Genomic DNA, 18,056 nt, shown 5'->3' with positions numbered 1-18,056 from the left:
AGGCGGGAGCTGCTAGTCAGAGGTGCTCTGCTTCACCGCTGAATTCCTGGCACCCCACTCAGGGCTCGGTAGGTTTTAGGTACTCAGAGTTGACGAATGAAGGAGCGAACAAAGGAATAAGGAGCAAATGCTTAGTGACCGGAAATAAACGATCAGGAGAGAACGGGCATACTTCCTGCGAGGTCTGGAGTTCGCCCTGCGCTTGTAAAATAAAACAAATGCCAGAGAGCACTCCTCCAAGAGACTGGACTGAGTCTCTGAGGACAAAGAGCAGCACTAATAAAAGCATTGCAGGGCTGTCTTGAGAAGTAAACACGGGCTGGGGGAAGCTGGACCCACAGCTGGAGAACCCTGAGCGCAGCCCATCCCTGGTGAACGGGCAGCTCCCAGTAGCCTGGCCTTTCCTTCCTCTCTCACAAGAGTGACCCAGCTGACTCAAACCCCCAAATGCTCTGGCCTGAGCTCTCCTGCTGCTATCTGCTCCCACAAATCCCTCCAGGCCTCCCAGCCTCCACCACAGAGGAGGCCAGCGCTATGCCCAGGAGGGCAGTTTGGGCAGGAGAGGGTGACGTGGTGGGCAGTGAGGCTGGCTTGGGCCTGCGGAGCGGTGAGTCCAGTGGCAAATGTGCTGCAAGTCAGGTTGGGTCTGAGTCCAGGAATCTTCCACCGCTGCCCACCCCACACCCCTGCTCTCCCTGCCTGTGGCCCCCCCCCCCCCAAGCAGAACTCTGCAAACATAAGCCCCAGCCACGTGCTGAATGGGTGGGGAGAGGCCACAGGGCTTGAAGGACCACGGTGGACAGGGGCACGCCCCGCAGGCTGCTCCAACCACCCGATCTCTGACTGAGCACTTACAGGGCTCGGCGCTATTCTAAACGAAACCCTTCACCTACTTGAGTTCATTTCATCCTTGGGACAATCCTGAGAAAGGAACGGGTAGGATCCCCGTTTTACAGATGGGGAGACTGAGGGGAAGGGACTCATCTGAGGTCACACTGCTGAGAGGTGACAGAGCAGGGACCAGGGCAGATGGCCAACAGAGGGCCCCTGCTGGCCCCGAGGAAAGTGCTCCACAGGAGACAGCAGGCGCAGTCCCGGTCCTGTGACTCTGGGAACAGCTCCCCAGCTCTCTGAACTCTGGTTTCCTCCTCTGTTACAAGAAGGTAACGGCACCCACCCTCTTGGGGTGTGTCTGGGACTCTCCTGGAACCTGTACTCGCAGAGTTGTTGGAGGACTGCCCAGCATGTAGTAAGTCCTCAATGAACAAGAGCTGGTTTCTCCTCCCCTGCCCTGCCCACTTCTAACTGGTGACATGAAATCAAGTCACCGCGAGTTACACTGCTGCCCAAGAGACCGGGAGGCAGGTGGAGGGGACAAAGGTGCCCAGGGCTCCAGGCAGGGTCTCTCTCCACAGGGCCAGCTGGGCGCCTTCTCGTGGAAGTGGACCACTGCCACTGGGCACAGACACCCCTGAGTGCGCTGTGTCCGTGGCCCTGCTGGGGATGGGGGCCCGGTGGGCTGGGTGGGCTAGGTCGGCGGGTGCAGGCCCAGAGAGGATTGAACCTGCTCAGGCCAAGCCTTTCCTGCGGTGTCCGGGAGGGGAAGGAGCCGTGAAGAGGGCAGGAAAGGCCAGTGCTCCCCAGTGAGAGCGTGCAGCCAGGACAATGGGCAAGCGGCCAGGCGCGGGTCACAGAAAGAAGGGCAGGGCGACCAGCGGCCAGGAGCACGAGTGCCCACCGCAGCTCTGAGACACCGGGACACCACCACCATCCTCACAGGGTGGGCTCTGTTCACAGAGAATAACCGTGATGTGTCGGCACCAGAGGCCACGGTCATGAGAACCATCCGTCCTCACGCTGGGGTGGCCTGTGAGGTGGCCTGGGCAGGGCTCCAAACACAAAATGGGTGGCGGGGACATGAGGGGGACAGCAAGGGCAAGGCTCCAGCCACAGCAGTGAGGGGCGCTCCCGCCCCAGCTCACCTTTTGAGCCCCCGAGAAAGCGTGGTAGAAGCAGGACACGTAAGTCATGATGGCCTTCTCATCTGGCCTCAGAGTGCCTACAATATCTGCGCAGAGAGAGAGAGAAAGAGAGAGAGAGAGGCAGGAGAGAGTGACAGCTGCAGGGAGGGCGGCCGGGGCCGGGCCCGAGGCTCATGCGGGAGGAATAGCGCTTGCTCTGGACTGGAAGCCAAACCCCGGCTCCGGCGGTGTGGGCACATTTCGCGGGGGTTTTGTAGGGGCAAAGGGGCAAGTCCAAATCGATGGATCCCTCTTCTAACCAGAGCTGGGTCTCTGACACTGGCTACTGGCTTTGGAGAGGAAGCCTTGTGTAGGGCCAGAAGGGTAAAGGCTAACCAATCTTTCTGAAAACATCAGTGAGATCATGTCTTATGTAACCAGCTACCACCCTAGGACAGACCGCCAAATGGTCTCCAGGGGCCCTGAGAATAAAACTCCTGATCCCTCACTACTGTGATTCTACACATCTTGGCCCTGTTACCATCTCCAACCTCATTTTTCTCTTCTCGGCTATTCCTGGAATAAGCCAAGCTCATTTCTGCCACCAGACCTTTGCACCTTGCTCTACCATCTGCCTGGGATGCTGTTCCTACTGATCTTCATCCAGCAGCTCCTGCTCATCACGGCAGGTGCCTGCGCAGGTCAGCCTGCAGAAGTCTCCCACTGCGGCCCCCCCTGAAACAGCCCCCCGGCATCTGTCCCCCACCATCCTGCCCCATGCTCTCTACTGTGCTCATCACCACGTGAAATGACTTGATCTGTGGCCACGCCTGTCGCCTGTCTCGCCCACTGGCATGTCAGCTCCATGAGATCAGGGATCCTGCCTTAGTCCCTACTGTATGCCCCATGCCTAGAACAGAGTCTGGCCCAGGTTGGGCACTCAACAGACACCGTGAGCAAAGACTACAACATGGGCAGGGCCGCCTGGAGTCGGGGGGGCGGCTTCCAGTCGGAGAGAGGCCACTGCCGTCTGCAAGAGAAATGAGGTGAGCGTGGGAGGCGAGAGGCAGCAGCGGCATTGGGCAGTGGCGGCGAGGTGGGCCTGCCTGGCCCTGCCCGGTACCTTCTGCGCTCCCGAAAAGGCATGGTAGAAGCTGGACACATAGGTCATTATGGCCTTCTCGTCGGGCCGGGCCGTGTTCACGATGTCTGTAAGTGAACGACAAGGGTTAAACCGCCCAAGTAGGGGCGGGCGGGGCGGGGGGGGGGGGGTCGCTCACTGGGATCCAAAGTCTCCCAAGGCCACAGACATCCCAGGAGAAGGACCCTCAGAATGGATTCAGTGACCCCTGGTGACTCCAGTGGGCTTGTCCACACCCTTGGCCCCTCCATCCCCTGTGGTCTCTAGAAAGGCCAAGGCTGTGGGAACTGGATTAGAATGAGGCCACTTCCTCTTTCTGAGAATGGCCTCAAGGGGCTGCTAGACCGTCAGCCCCAGCGGCCACCAGAGGCCAGAGCCATGGGTCCTGGTTGGGGGCGGTGCACGGCTGGGAAATGGAGAAAAGCCGGAAAAGGAAAAAACAAACACTCCCTTTTATGGGCTCCAAACTCTGAGCCTGGGGCAAGCAGGGAAGGCAGCCGCCTTGGCTGTCTGCAGGAACCAGCCCTCCCTGGCCACCTGGCCTGCTCACCCCGAGAGAGGGGCAGGACTCGGGCAGGACTCGGGCAGGGCTCCGGCAGGACACTTATGCGGCCCCCAGAACCTATCCTCTTCAAGCCCCTCCTTTCCCGGCTTGCCCATCCCTCCCTGAGCCTGCCTCGTCTGCTCAGACTGCTCCCGCTCCGGCTCGGGGCCAGGACTGCTGTCCCTGGTTCGACCAGCTTCATTCAGCCTTCTCACTGGCACGGCCAGCTCCCTCAAGTTACCGCAAGACATGCCCACAGAACAGGGCGGTGACGGAACAAAAGGGATGTACTTACCCTCTGCATCCAACATCTTGGGGATGTCTAGGTATTTCTCGGCCACTTCGAAGGCATTGTTCAGGTTGGTGACAGGGTCGTCCTGGGGGAAAGAGGAAGAACTGGCAGGGGCAGGACCGGAAAGCGCTCTTCAGGCAGTTCTCAGCCCTGTGTGCTGCGGTGGGGACTGGAGGGGGGGCACTCAGTCTATTCCCACCCAAAGGAAGGCCTCTGGAAATCTTCGTGGGGCAAACTGTCGACTTTTTCTCCTGAAAAAATGTAGCTGGGCTCTTTTCTTACACTTTCCAGCCCTCCAGACCCCAGATTAAGACCTCCGTCTTGAAACCTGGCAAGTGGGGTCCAGACCAGGCACTGGGGGCGGGGGGGGGGGGGCGGTGACGGGGAGGGGGTAAACCGAGAGCTTCCGAGGTCCAGCCTTCCCGAAGCATCCCTTCACACTTGTCTCCCCACTGTCCACAGAATTCAAGACCCTCCCTCATGTGCCTTAGTCCATGTCCAGCTAGAGCCCAATCCAATTGCTCAGCGGGGCTTAAACAGGCCAAATGCAGGCTCGTGCCCTACCCCCCCACTGGGATGCACCCCCCCCCCCCCCGGGGCCCTTCCCCAACCGTGCCAGCTCAGGTGCATCCATCCTCCGACTTGTCTGGCCCTACCCCCTTCCCACCCCCATTCAGCCTGAGCACACGTGCATGGCCTTGTGGGGCAGGTTTCCTCCGGACACATTATCCTGCCTTCTCCACTGGTTGGGAGCTCCTAGAGGGCAGGGCCTTGGTCTTACGGGATTGTAAACTTTGTACAGGCAAATCAGAACAGGCCCCTACACGGGAAACACCTGCCAGCGGTGATGGTCTGGAATTCCTTACCCCTCTTCTCCGTTAGGTGGAGAGAAAATGCTTCCAGAAGCTAAAAGGTTAAGGTAGGGGAGCTGGAAGGCACGGCTGGCCAGGCCCTAAAATAACCATGGGCAGTTGCAATGCCCATAAAGGGAGAAGGGGACAGTCCCCAAGGGGAGCAAGGGAGGTCAGACCCAGCCACGGAGCCTAGGGTCTGGTGACAGCTGGTACAAGGCTCTCCCAGCCTGCCCATCTGAGTGCAGAATCCAGCTGAGGACACCAGCTGTGGACAGGCTTGGGGGAGGTGACCCAGCATCAGGGTCAGGGTCAGACTCTGTGGATCTCTGGGCCACTGAGGGCAAAGCAAGAGGCAAACCTTTCTCAGCTTGTCATACTCGATCAGCTCTGGTCGGTGCCGGTGGATCAGTGCATTGAAGGCAAGACCATCCTTCCAGCTGGGGATGGAAAGGCGAAGGTGAACGGGAGGGCCCTCGCACCATCCCGCAAGCGCTGGTGGCCCGGACGCCCACGGGAAGGACTAATTCCCATTTATCAGGGTAGGGGATGTGCCGGGCACTGCACGCAGACAGCAGGGTGGAGTGGCCGGAGGTGGACGGCCTGCGGTGCAATCCCAGCTCTGACTTGCTGTCAGCGCGACCTTGGGCAAGTCTCATCACCTCTTGCTCAGTTTCCGTGTCTGTAAAATGGGGTAGTAACAGTACCTACGCCCTGCTGGGGGGTTGTGAGGATGAAAGGAGGGAACACGTGTCATCACTTCGACCAGCCCGACACGTGACAAGTCCTTTATGAGCGAGGGCTCACCTCTGGGACAGAGTGACCCCCCTGAATGGGACAGCCGGCGGCGGAGGGAGACGGCCCACTGCAGGACTCCCGCCTCGGGGCAGCGAGGGAAGGGGACGGGCTGCAGAGCTCTGGCTGGGCGCTCACCTGATGTGGAAGTTCTGCACGTTGACGTTCTTATACGGGGCAGTCTTCCTCTGACACCACAGAAGTAGCCCTTCCTTGGCAGAGGTCTCTGAGGAACACACGAGGGCGGTGAGCACGGGCTCAAAGCCCAACGCTGAGCACCCAGCCCCATGCCATGATACTCTGGGCTCGAGCACAGGAGTCGGACTGAGAGCAGCACAGCCGGGAGTAAGAGGTGCTCCTGTTCCAGATGCCGCAGGCCTCTGCTGGTCCTAACCACCGGCCCGCACACACGCACAGCACCGAGACACCACCTGCCCAGGGTCCTCCCAGGAAGTGGCAGTGCCAGGGCCACACCAGGACCTAAGACCATGCCATGCTTCTGACCACAAAGCCTATGCCTTTATCTGCCAGATCACGCTGCCAAACAAGCCCCTGATGCTGGCCTCGGCCTCTTCTGAACAGTGAAGAATCAGCAGAGGGTCTGGAGTGCTGGGCCCGGCCCGCTTGGTGGCGGCCTCAGCAAAGTGGAGTGGGAGGGGCCCAGGTTGTCTGTCTGTTCCCCAGGGACAGTCTGGGGGTGCTGGGGGCAGGGGACACGTCTGTGCCGGTCACTGCTATGGCCTACTGCAGGAATCCCCTTCACGTGCTGGCACACCCAACTGTTTGGAGGGGAAGTGAAGCAGCTCACTCCTGGCTGGCCCGGACTGGCCCTCGGGTCATGGAGGCGAAGGTCGGAGGGTGGGGGTGTCAAGCGGAAACACTGGTAGGTACTGATCCGCGGGAGAACCAGGCCAGGCCTCACTCCGTCACTACTTTGCTCTGTGACTCAGATTCCTCGACTGTAAAATGGGGCCAATCGTGCCCATTTGACGAGCATCGGGTGAGGGTCCACGGAGATGGAGACCACGGGAGCTGAAGGGTTCTGGGTGGATACCAGAGCTGGGCAGCTGCTAGGGCCCCCCTCACCTGCAGCCTGGGCCAGCATCTCACTAACCACTCTTGCACAGGGCTGGGCCCTGGGAGGGATGCTGGGGAACAGGGCAGAGCCTCAAGCAGGAAGACAAAACCCCAACATTGTAATCTAACTCGCTCCAACCTGGGTGGAAGCAGGGTGGGGAAGAAAGGCTGTCCTCTGCCAGTCCGCAGGCTCTCACCTTCCACAGAGATGTCCTGGATGGCGAACCTGAGGATGATGGTCCAGATCATTCCCAGGGTCATCTTTGCATTGCCGTCCACAATCTCTGCATGCAGAGAAGGGGGCAGAGGATGAGAAGGTTGTTAAAACCAGAGGGAACTCCCGCTGGCTCTGCGTAGAGATGAGCTCTGATCATCCGACGGGAGCTACCCAGGCCTGTCGGCCACCCTCGCTGGGAGATGTCACCTGAATGCTGGGATGCACCGTCCCCAAAGCGTTCTGCTGCCTGGCACCCGCGGGCCTCTTCCCGCCTGGCCAGCTCGAGCCTGCGCCTCCCTGAGGCTTGTCCCCGGCGCAGGGCCGGCACTCCCAGCCATCCGTCTGCGCCTCCCTCACGCCGTTACGGGTGCGTCTCCCCGCCGGCACGTGCGTCCTGTACTACTGTCTGTTGACAATCTGTCCACCTCCTTCCACCCTTGTCCGGGCCACCGTGGTCTCCCCCAGAGCTGGACACACCGCCGCCTCCGTGCCCCGTGCGCTGCACCTCCACACAGCTGCCAGGGCGCTCACTTTAAAAGATGCATTGGATGTGTGCCGCTTGCCTGCTTAAAGCCCTACCACATCTAAGACGAAACCTGCACTCCCCAATCCCACTTACGAGCCCTGCCCTGGGGGACCCAGCCCCTCGCTCCCCAGCACACTCTGGCTGGGTCCTTTCGGCAAGCCAGGTTCCTCCTTGCTGGAAGGACCTCATACCTTCCATCCGCCCACGAAGTGCACCCCTCGGCCCTTCCCTCAGACGGCCGTCCTTCCCATCCTAGAAGCCTCTGCCATCACATCTCCCGGGATGGCTTCCCCAACCGCCCGTCTGCAGGCGCTGCCCGGTGCCTCTCCCCAGCAGCCTGTTCTCCCCCTCGCACGCTGACCATCATTTGTAACCACGCATTTGCTAGTTCACTTGCTCGAGGCCTGCCTTCGTGAGCACCGCTGTGTCCCCAGTCCCCGCCCTTTTGGAAGCTACGAGGCTGCAGGACAGGGACAGCAGGGACGCAGGCCCAGCTGGTAAGGCACACACTTCCTTAACTAACCAAAAACCCGCTACAGTCTCCAACTTCTGGGAGTGAGACAGAAGGGTCTGCACCACACATTCTTCAGCTTTGGGCGCTTACAGAGAAGTCCTCTCTGCAACACTCAGGGCACCACGTGTCTCGTGCTGGGTAAGAGAAGTGAGGGCAAGTGGCCTCATCCCTGAGTCCATCGGCCAGATGGGCCACGGCAGTCCTCTGAAACCCTTCTGCTCCCCGCCGCCCCCCAAGATCTCAGCGCAGCAGGTGCGGGGAGAGACCCTGCCCACTGACCCTCGAGAACAGGACACTCTAGAATGGGCTTGATTTGGACAGGAGGTAGAGCAGTCACCCAAAGGAGGGGGCCGAACCTTCCCCAAGGGCACACTCGGGAGGGAAAGGTGGGCGCTTGTGAGCCACCATGGAGACGCTCCTCACAGCCAAGCCACGCAGGCTGATGGAGAGGGCAGCTTTCAGCTTAGAGTGTCAGGATAAGGAAACGTGCGTAGCCGGCTGGCTGGAGGCAGGGGGAAGGACACAATGTCTGTCAGGCCCTTTCCCAGGGTTAAGAAGCCCAGACCCAGAAACCAGGCCGAGTCTTCCCAGCCCAGGGCAAGGGCAGCCATCCAATCAGGAAATCTACGTTCCTCCCAAGCGGCGGGCACTCCAGAGCAGGGGCATGGATATGGTCTGGGGAGGAGGCCGCGGCTCCTTTACCCGGCCAGCTGCACAAGGAAGCTGGTCACGGGGGGCTTAGGGAGTTCCTATGAGGGGAGTTGGGGGGAGACAGCTTCTCTTGTGACACTTGCACCAGCTGCATCTCGGACCCACAGCTGTGCCCCTACGAGGAAGCCAGGTTTCAGCTACGGTCCAGACCCACGTGGAGGGTAGGGCGACGGGGGCGGGGCAGGGGGCTAGGCTTTCAGGTATTCTGGAGCCCCTGGGGGCGCCTCCAGTGGGCTGCCTTCCAGCTTTGTCCCAGGGCCCAGCGGTCACAGGGACTGGGAGTGAACCAAGTTGGGCATTAAGAGAGAACATTTCTAGATGGGAGTTTTTCTTCAAATGAAAACTGATGAGTGCCACCGGGTCTCTCCTCTAACCCCTTCTGTCTTTACAGGCTAGCATTTGAGCAAAATAAATGCAGCTGTGAAAGGCAGAAAGATGGCGCAGAGCCAGGATGAAAGATGCACGTAAGGACAGAAAATGTGAGGGCCCAACTGATTTTGAGGGTTTTGATTTTTTTTTTAAACAAACACCTACCACCTCAACCAGGGCATGTGACACTTGGCACCCCTCCCGGAGAGGTCCCGGGTGGGGGCAGAGCCTTGGAACTCAGCACACACACTCTGGCCTAGAGTCTTGGCCAAACTCTCAGAGTCCTGTCATTAACAGCAATTAGTTGTTTTCGTTTTTCTAAAAGCTGGGACAACATGGATGTCAGGGTGTCGGAAATCCTGCTCTAATGAGCTGAACTGTGAGCACGAGCTGATGGGGGAGCTTCTGGGCTCCATCAGGCCTCGCCTCATCTCCAAAAGCTCCGTGAGCTCAAGAGGAGCTGGCTGCTGGAGGGATAGCATGTTGTTGCTCTAGGGGGAGGATCTGGAATGAAGGGTCACAGTCCTGGGCATCCCCACGGGGCGCAGAGGGTCCTGGGTATCCAGTCAGAGGCCACACTCCCTTGGGCCGTGTGGCCAGCAAGGTCTCATCGCTGACCTTTGCACTTGCACCCCCCGGCCCAGAGCCCTGACACTAGGCCTCGAGTGTCCTTCTCTTCTCTGCACCCTTCCTGCCCACAGATACCAGGCAGGACCAAAGGGCCAAGGTGCTCCAGGCACAGAGAGATGCCTGGCCACGTGTCTGTTGGGTGTCTCTGGGGCCCAGCACAAGGAGGGCGAGTGAGGGCATCCAAAGTCCAAGTCAAAGCCATTCCTGCCGTGCAGAAGAGGCCTGCCCTACATGACAGGGGTCATGGATTCCCGAGTCCTGGATGGATTACTCTGCAGGTGGGGGGTGGGGGAAGTTGTGGGTTCAATGATCACATCGAGAAGACAGTCACTGTGGTCACTGCAGATATATATTGGAGCTTTACACACCCCAAGTGCTCTTTCTGCCACCCACGCAAGTTCTGTTCAGAACACAGAGCTCGGGGCTCAGAGCCTACAGGTCAGGAACCGAGCCGCCCCATCCGAGCTCACCTTCCGCCCCGATGGAGACCAGCTTGACTCCTTTGCTGGCGATGAAGTCCAGAGCTTTGTTCACATTGTTGATTTTGTGTACTCTCATCTTGCCCCGCTCCGGCTTAGGTAACCGCTCTCCTGAGAGTCACACACCGAGAAAGAGAAGCTTTAGTGACCCCACTGCTCTGCAGAACCGGCCGCCACAGTGCTCTGCCCCCCAAGCCACCCCCAGGCCAGCACCCAGACACACTGCCATGACTCAAGCCTCACGCTCCCCCTAGCAGGCACGGGACTGCTGGGGTGGGCCATGTCCCCGCGACCTGCGACAGCCCACCTGTTCCAGGTGTGGGCTGTCCTGTGATGGAAAGGGGCCTCACCTGAGATGACCTCCAGAAGGAGCATGAGCTTGAGCCCGTCTCGAAAGTCCTCGTCGATGTTCTCGATCTGTGTGCCGGCCTTCCGAAGGTGGGAGTTGCACCAGGCTGTGAACGTCTGGGGAACGTGACAGAGAGGCCTGGAGGGTTAGTGCGGCTGTTGGGGCTTTCTAGCAAAAGGGCCAGACACACAGTCCTGACCCTGGGACAACAGTGGTCACCACGCAGCCCTTGTACGCACTATTTCTGCTCTTTAAGCGACCCGGGCAAGTCGACCTGAGAAAACTGAGGCTTAGGGTAGTTAACAGACCCACTGCACCATCAGCCAGGGGGTAAGTGGCAGAGGGTAGACGAGAACCCAGTCATGCAAATGTGACTGAGCGTGAGGCCCTGAGTATGGAAGCGAGACACAGGGTCTCTGCTCTCGGGGACCTTATGTTCTCCTGAACAGACACATCCAGCTCCCCCACCCCCCGGCCGGCGGACAAGACCACGGGTCCCAGCCCCAGCCAGCACCAGCTTCCTTGCCCTTCAGGTAGGAGCTCGGGCAGCACAGAGATGACCTGGGGCAGGAAAGCAGCTGGAAAATAAAAGCCTTCTGTAAATTCAAGGGTTCCTCACATGGGTCTCTCTCCGAGCTTTGGGTGGCCTGGCAGCGAGCACCTCCCCTTAAAGGCCAGGAGCACAGCTCCTCGGAGCCCTGTGCAAGCCTCGTTTGTTTCCCTGCAGGCCAGACACCCTCTATTCCCCGGAGAACATTCCACGTCCCACCCTTCCAAATCTTAAGGGAGCTTGAGGGGGCTGGAAGGCAAGTGGGAGGCAGCCACCCACCTCCCACCTGGGTTAGGCAGCCATCTCTGAGGAAGTTTCTGTGAAACACAGGACATGCAGATGCTGGGAGGGGACAGGATGCTTTCAGGCAGAGAGGGCCACAAACAAGAAGCCCAAATCCCATACACAGAATATGCAGCACAACCCCAGTCACTCAGCCGGCCGCCGGCTCGGCATGTCAGCAGACATCAACCCCCAGGACGCACGTCACATCAGTTAAAGATGGACGTGTCCAGACACCTTCTGGGGCAACTCAGCCTCCCACAGCAGGGTCTGGGAAAAATGCCACGCTTCTGTTTCTCACGGAGCCCCCATGCCCCGCCCCGCCCTTGCCCACCCCCGCCCCCCGCAGGGGCCAGCATGGATGTGGGCAGAGGGCCAGGGGCGCACAAGAGCACACTCCAGGCCCAGGCGCAGGCAGAGGCCATGTGGGGGGCGAGGGGCTGCCAGGGAGCCTCTGGCAGAGCACCATGTGTTTTGACAACTGTCACCACTCCTGCTCACTCAGAGACTCAACACAAGGCCCCTCCCAGACAAAGAAGCCGCCTAATTAATACGCTGCACCACAATGAGGACGGGCACGAGGTTTCCTTCCAAACCCACACCCGAATGGTGGATAACTGTGGGTGGCCCAGGGCCCCCCACCCCACGTCGCCAACTCGAAGAGTCCCTCTGCATGGGGGACACAGACCCCATCCTGTGTGAGGCTGTCCCCTCAGCTAAGGGTGCCTGGGCCCTGCTGCTGCCTCTCCTGAGCTGGCACCTACCGATCCCCTCAAATCAGCCTGAAGTGCTGCTCCTTGGGGACACCCACACTGGCTTGCTTGGCCCACCCCGATTCTGACCTGGATGTCCCGTCCTCTGTGCAGATCTCCTCACGGAACCTTTCTCTCCGGGCTCTCACACTTGGGCGTTGTCCTCCGCCTCCCCACATGCATGAGCTCCGGCCACCAAGCTCACTGAGGAACACGGGAACGGGCCTTCCCACCCCATTTCCCAGCTCCCCCTATGCAACTCTCAAGTCGGACAAATGAGGGCTAGGCTGCTGCTTCCGCCACCCGTGCGGACACACCATCCGACCTTCTGAACACCGCCTCCCCATCCGTAACATGGTGAGTAGGACGGCACCCGAGTGATGGTCAGTGTGAGGGTTCACGATGGCGATGCCCACAGAGCACACGGCAGGTGCTCAATAAACAGCAGGCCCCGCTCATCGCTGGGCCGTCCCCAGATCTCCTCCTCTCCTGAAATCCTGCTGCCTCCTCCAGAGTGCCTTCACCGTCCCCTGCCTACCCTGGCCACCACGCAGCCCTCGGCAGCTCTCAGCAGTATTGTCCGGTCATTCTGTGTCTTACTGGACGTCGCCTGCACGTGTGCAAGCTCCAGGGGTGTAGGGGTTCTATCTCACATCCCACGTGCCATTAGAATGCCTAAGCCGCAGCCGGCCGCAGCGGTGGGCAGTGGGCAGGTGTGCGACTCAACTGTCCTCCAAAGTGGCGGGCAGCAGCGGGCTGCACAGAGATGTGGGCAGGAGGCGGCCGGGAACGCCGGGCCTCTGCTCATGCTTGTACCTGCAAGATGCTGGCGAGCAGCAAAGCGACCAATCACTTGCCGAGGCTGAGGACCTAAGAGGGTGATTCCCAGAGGCCAAGCCCCTCAGGGTTCTGGTGCTGTCAGGGCCAACGTCTAGGCCCCTGGTCTGCAAGGCAGGGCCAGGAACGTGTCTAAATGGCAGCTCTCATCACCTTGGCCTGCCTGGGTTATGCCCACGAGCTCTCAAAGGGCATAGGTCCGGGTTCCAATGCCAGCTCCTTGACCTCCTTCCGTTTCAGTTTCCTTCTTTGTAGGATGGACTTAGCAGAACCTACCTCCTGTAAGTTGCTGTAAGGATTAAGTGGGGGAGATGCTTTAAAGCACCCGACGCGGTGCCTGGCATAAAGTAAATGCCGGATGAACTGGCTGCCTCCCTCTCTGCAAAGGCCCTCACCCTCACCCCAGCCCCATAGTTTGCAGCGGAAATGAAACTGCAGGAGACCCTCTTCCTGTGGAGGCTGTGAACAAATCTCGCCTCATCGGGTTCAGGCTATCCGTCTTCACAAGGTCACTGCGCTATCTGCCCTCCAAACGTGCACCCCATCCTTTGCTCATCTTCTGTGGGGAGCACACAGACCCGGGGCAAAATCTTGCCGCCGCCAGGAAGGCAACCCGCCAGCAGGAGAACCCTGGGCAAGCAATGAGCCTCAGATTCTTCAACGATGAAACAGGGACAGCAATCTCTCCTCTTAAGTGAAGATTAAACAAAATAATTCAAGTAAATCACTTAGGACTGTGCCTGGCACAGATGAAGTAAGCACGCAGCGTTATACATATGTCAAAGAAAAATCTATTTTCAAATAAATGGTAACTACGTATTGTGTACTTCTGTCTCCCCAGCTGCAAGCAGGCAGAGTCCTAAGCAGAACACAGAGCAGGTGCTGGGGAGAATATCCACCTGCCCGCCTAGGAGCTGAGAAGGCTCCTGAATCTGCCACAGACAGAACAGAAACCCCGCTGACAGGCTGCCCACCCTCCCACTCCATGCCCTGCTTGACTCTGTTTCCTCCTTCTGGAAGATGAGGGGCACGTACTGACAACCAGAGGCTCATGGACAGGGAGAGCAGGACCTCATAAGGCCATCCTCAGGGAACAAGGCCACCACAGATAGCCACTTCTTCAAGCAGTGACTGGTGAGGTGGAGCTGGAATTTGAAAGGGACATTAAAAATTCAGTTTTTTCTAGCTGGTTACGAGAATAACTCTCTACTTAAGACACTTCTTCTCCCTACCCAGTTTAGACGAGGATGTGTGAGGTGGAGAGTGCGGAGGGGTGCTTTCAATAGATAGAGGCCTTGTGCGCCCACCACACCACTCTCTGCTCTGCACAATTCTCAGAGCATGAGTTGCAGAGCCCAACCACCGGCATGTCCCAACGCTCCGCGATGCCCCGGGCCCATGGGGTTGGAATACGTCCATTCCCTAGACAAGCATTTGCTGGGTGTCAACCCCGGGCCAGGTCCTGGGCCGAGTACCCAGGCGTGAGCAACCGTGGACACAGCCTGCACAGTCATGGGGCGCCTGGTCTGAACAGGGAGAGGGTCTCAAAGCAACTCAACTATAGAAGCAACACGCGCAGGGGAAGTGGTAAGAGTTACAAAGGGAGCGGACACCTCCATGGAGCTCACTGTGTGCTGAGCGCCATGTCACGTACTAACTTCTCGTATCTTCACAACTATCTCGTGGGGTAGCTGCCACCGTTGCCCCATTTTACAGATGAGGAAACCGAGGGTCTGAGGTGTCGTGACTTGACCACAGGTAGTCACGCGCCTGGAAAGTTACAGAGCTGGACTCTGGTGCTCGGAGCTCCAGAGGCCCCACTCTGAGGGGTCAGGCATGTGCCCTCCTCCCCGCTGCCCCCCGGAAAGGGACCTGAAGAGTGTTCAACATGCTAGCTCCTGATCTCATGGCAGGCGCAGACATGGGGAAGTTTCCCTAAGGAGGCGATTCTCAGACTCTGATACGACAGAGAAAGAGTGAAGACAAAAATAAGGGATATTTTCCAGATAACAGGAACAGCATGTGCAAAGGCCCTCCAGCAGGTCGGAGGGAAGGAACGGAGTGAGGCAGAGTGAGCTGTAGCAGGAGGCCGGCGGGGCCTACCTCACGGGGCTGGGGAAGGTCACTGGCGGCTGCCATGTGAGGGCAGAACTGAAGGGGGCAAGGGTCGATGCACAAGGACCAGGAAGAAGAGAGAGTAAAAAGCCTCTGAGAGAGACCTGCAGGAGGAAGGCGGAGGAGCCCCGATGGAGATACCGAGTGACTGAGAAAGGCAAGCTCAAGGTTTCTGTCTCGCTGGGGGCGGGGAGGGGAACTGTCCAGAGATCCTGGCAGGTACTCTGTGGGAGGAGGAAAAGGCAAAAGGCATCGAGCTCAGCTGGGCTTTACTATTAAGGTCATTTTCAGGGTAAGCACGGACTCTGAGCAGTGTCTGTGACCCCGGGCACTCAGTGCATTCACCTGGCCGACAAATCCCACCTTGGAACCCCTACTGGGTACCGGGCATGGGGAGAAGCAAAGCAAGCAGAGAATTTACATTCTGGTGAAGGTGGGGGGCGGGGGGGGGCATGTCAAAGGTAATTATGCAACAACTGCTAATTACTAGTTCTCACTATTTATACGTAGTAACTCTTTAAAACCTCCAACCTCACGATTACATAAATTATCATCTCCAGTTTACAGATAAGGAAACTGAGGCAGGGAGAGGTGAACTGACCTGCCTGAGGTCACAGAGCTTGTCAACACAAGCCCAGGGCGGCTCCTTGTCCACAATGTCTGAGTGGGATGCTCGGTACTGGCCCGGCAAAGCAGAGCCAGCAGGATGGGGTCAAGAAGGGGCCCGGCCGCAGCCCGCCCCCAAGCTGGAGGGGAGCTCACAGGGTGAGGCAGGCAGGCAGAGCTCTGCCTCCAAGAGCTCGCCTGCTTCCTAAAGGGTGGCCCGGACCCAGCACAAGGTGGCAAAACAACGCCGGGGTGGCCCTGTTGCTCCTAGCCTGTCCTTGCCATTCTGAGAAGGGGGCCTGCACCCGGCCCTTGACCTATCTAGGGAGGGAGGGAGGAAGGATGTGGACTTGTCTGTCTTTGAGAACCCACGTGAAAAAAACCACAGAGAAGAGCCTTTAGAACTTGCCTCTGCACACTGGCAGCCTGTTCAAGATTCTTTTCTGGTTGTTAAAATAGCACTGGGTGTGAGTGGGGGAGAGGAAGGGGTGGAAGAAGAGAGAAAGACGGGCTTTTTGGTTCCTCTGGGATCCAGTCACCACTCCCAATGCTGTTGGTGCACCGGGGAAGGCAGGCAAGCTTTGGAGGGGCCCCTGGGCCGTTTCTGCTTTGTCACTCTGTGTGTGGGGGGAGGGAGGGGAGGGCTAACATTGCTGGCCACAAAGTCCTTCCTGTGTCACAAGGACCCCTCCCAGTGGCCAGGATGTGGGGCGGCTGGGTGAATGAATGATGGATATTGTTCGGGAGGTGACCTAAGCAGCCAGGAATGTGGCAGCAGGGGGCTTTAATGAGCCATTCATTGATGACTCCCTCCCCCAACCCAAAGAGGTAAACCCTCTCTACTCTGGGGCAGTCACTGAATAAGAACCAAACATTTGAAGACACAGGGCAACCGAGTGGCGCTCCAGTGGGCAGAGTGATGGTGAGTGGTGAGTCCAAGAAAGGGTCCCGGTGGGATGCGGCCGCCCCAGCTGGAACAACTTCCCTTCCCTCTTTTTCTCAAAGACTTCCTGTTACAAAACATGGCCGTGGTACTGAAGGGGGTGTTGTGGAGGGAAATGTCTGTTGGAAGCTGGAATTCCACTAAACCCAGAATAAGGGGAAGTCTCTAGAAAAGTCAGTCTGGGCCGAGAAACAGACTCAGCCAAGTCCCTTGGCTGGGGTGAACATACTGGCTTTGATTATGGGCCCTGGCAAGCAGGGGCTCCTGGACCAGGGTCGAAGGCTGCACTAGTCCTACTCACACGACAGATGCTCACGTGTGGATTCCACTGACTCCATGCTCACAGAATTTTAGGACCGACTCTTTGCTGCCGAACACTGCATCCCCCGCCTTCCGCCAGTATGCTGCCCACCCCCTTAGCAGGACCTCACAGGCCAAGAGCCTGACCCACGAGGACCGGCTGCATCTTTCCCCCGGCCCAGGACTGACTGGAACTGGTCACAGCAAACTCCCCCAGGGCACAAGGAAGCAAGACAGGGCTCCCTACGGTGCCGGGAGTTTTCAAACCTCGTCTCTGCAATACCGCGCTGGGTTTGCCGCTCCACCGGGGCGCCCGCTGCCTTGAGGGGGGGGGGGGGCGCCGTCCCACCTCCTGAACTCCCAGCTTGCCTGCTGTGGCCTCTGACGCCGCCCACGGTTCCTGCTTCCGTGGGTCCTCAGGAAGGGTGTCTAGGGCTTGGACACGAGGGAGGGACAGCTATTTATCCCAAGGATAGGCATCCAGCCTTATCACCCCTCCGCCTGGCCACTGCCACACTTCAGACGAGGCCTGGCCCCAGTGGGGCATCTTCTCAGGTCCTGAAAGCAGAAACTGCTCCCCTGACCCCCGAGATCCATCACCAACTATAAAGGCCCTTTCAGGGCCTGACGGCTCAGCCTACTGGAATCTGGGTTGCCAGCGGCCCAGGCGAAAAGGCGATCGCCCTGGTAACAGCGGCATGGACCATCCAGGGAGTCTGTGAGGCTCTGGAACAGTTCTGAGATGGTACACATGAGTACTGTTTTGTTGAAGACCCACTGCCTTTACCAGAGCCGAAGGGGAGAGAAACCAGGGAGCAGGCCGAGAACAGAAAATGAACTGGCTGCCAGGTAGATGGATGCAGCCCCACCAGAAACTGAGGCTGGTGGTTTTGCAGCACGGGGGACACAATGAGCTGCCCCCCTCAGAACCCAACTCCACAGCTAGTCAAGGGCAGAGCAGGCCTGTTGCGTGTGCCTGCCCCATGACAACATAACCTAATTTGAAAGCAATTACAGGGAAATATGGAATGCTTCTTATGTCCTGGCCTGACGTTGCCTTATTCGGAGTTTTCTCAGCCTACATGAAAAAGCTCTGACTTCCCAGTCGGAGGAGAGGTATAAATGGAGTTGTGAGCATTCCAGAGTTCCAAAACAGTGGAGTTGTGAGCATTCCAGAGGTCCTGCGTGTCCACCCAGAAACCAGCTCTCCCCCCT

At 58.7% G+C, this 18,056-nt stretch overlaps 1 protein-coding gene across 5 annotated transcripts in view; it reads right to left on the bottom strand.

Annotated features, from left to right (window-relative positions):
* Positions 1-18,056, bottom strand: part of ACTN4 (actinin alpha 4) — a 70,350-nt gene that overhangs the window by 16,189 nt on the left and 36,105 nt on the right. For 3 of the 5 annotated variants that reach the window (XR_003524047.2, XM_027617468.2, XM_027617466.2), the window contains exons 2-8: positions 10,458-10,572; positions 10,099-10,218; positions 6,859-6,945; positions 5,723-5,810; positions 5,151-5,229; positions 3,942-4,023; positions 3,085-3,170 (exon numbers count right to left, since the gene is read on the bottom strand). Coding sequence is in view for 4 of the 5 variants with exons in the window: in XM_027617468.2 (XP_027473269.1) it covers positions 3,085-3,170; positions 3,942-4,023; positions 5,151-5,229; positions 5,723-5,810; positions 6,859-6,945; positions 10,099-10,218; positions 10,458-10,572 (657 nt within the window). In the remaining variant the exon portion in view is untranslated. Of the gene's footprint in view, positions 1-1,982; positions 2,069-3,084; positions 3,171-3,941; positions 4,024-5,150; positions 5,230-5,722; positions 5,811-6,858; positions 6,946-10,098; positions 10,219-10,457; positions 10,573-18,056 lie in introns of all 5 variants that reach the window. The other 2 variants (XM_027617469.2, XM_027617467.2) reach the window with 1 other exon arrangement.

This window comes from Zalophus californianus, chromosome 17, assembly GCF_009762305.2.
Source record: "Zalophus californianus isolate mZalCal1 chromosome 17, mZalCal1.pri.v2, whole genome shotgun sequence".
NCBI classification, from domain to species: Eukaryota; Metazoa; Chordata; class Mammalia; order Carnivora; family Otariidae; genus Zalophus; species Zalophus californianus.
This window is presented reverse-complemented; position numbering and strand designations above follow the sequence as displayed.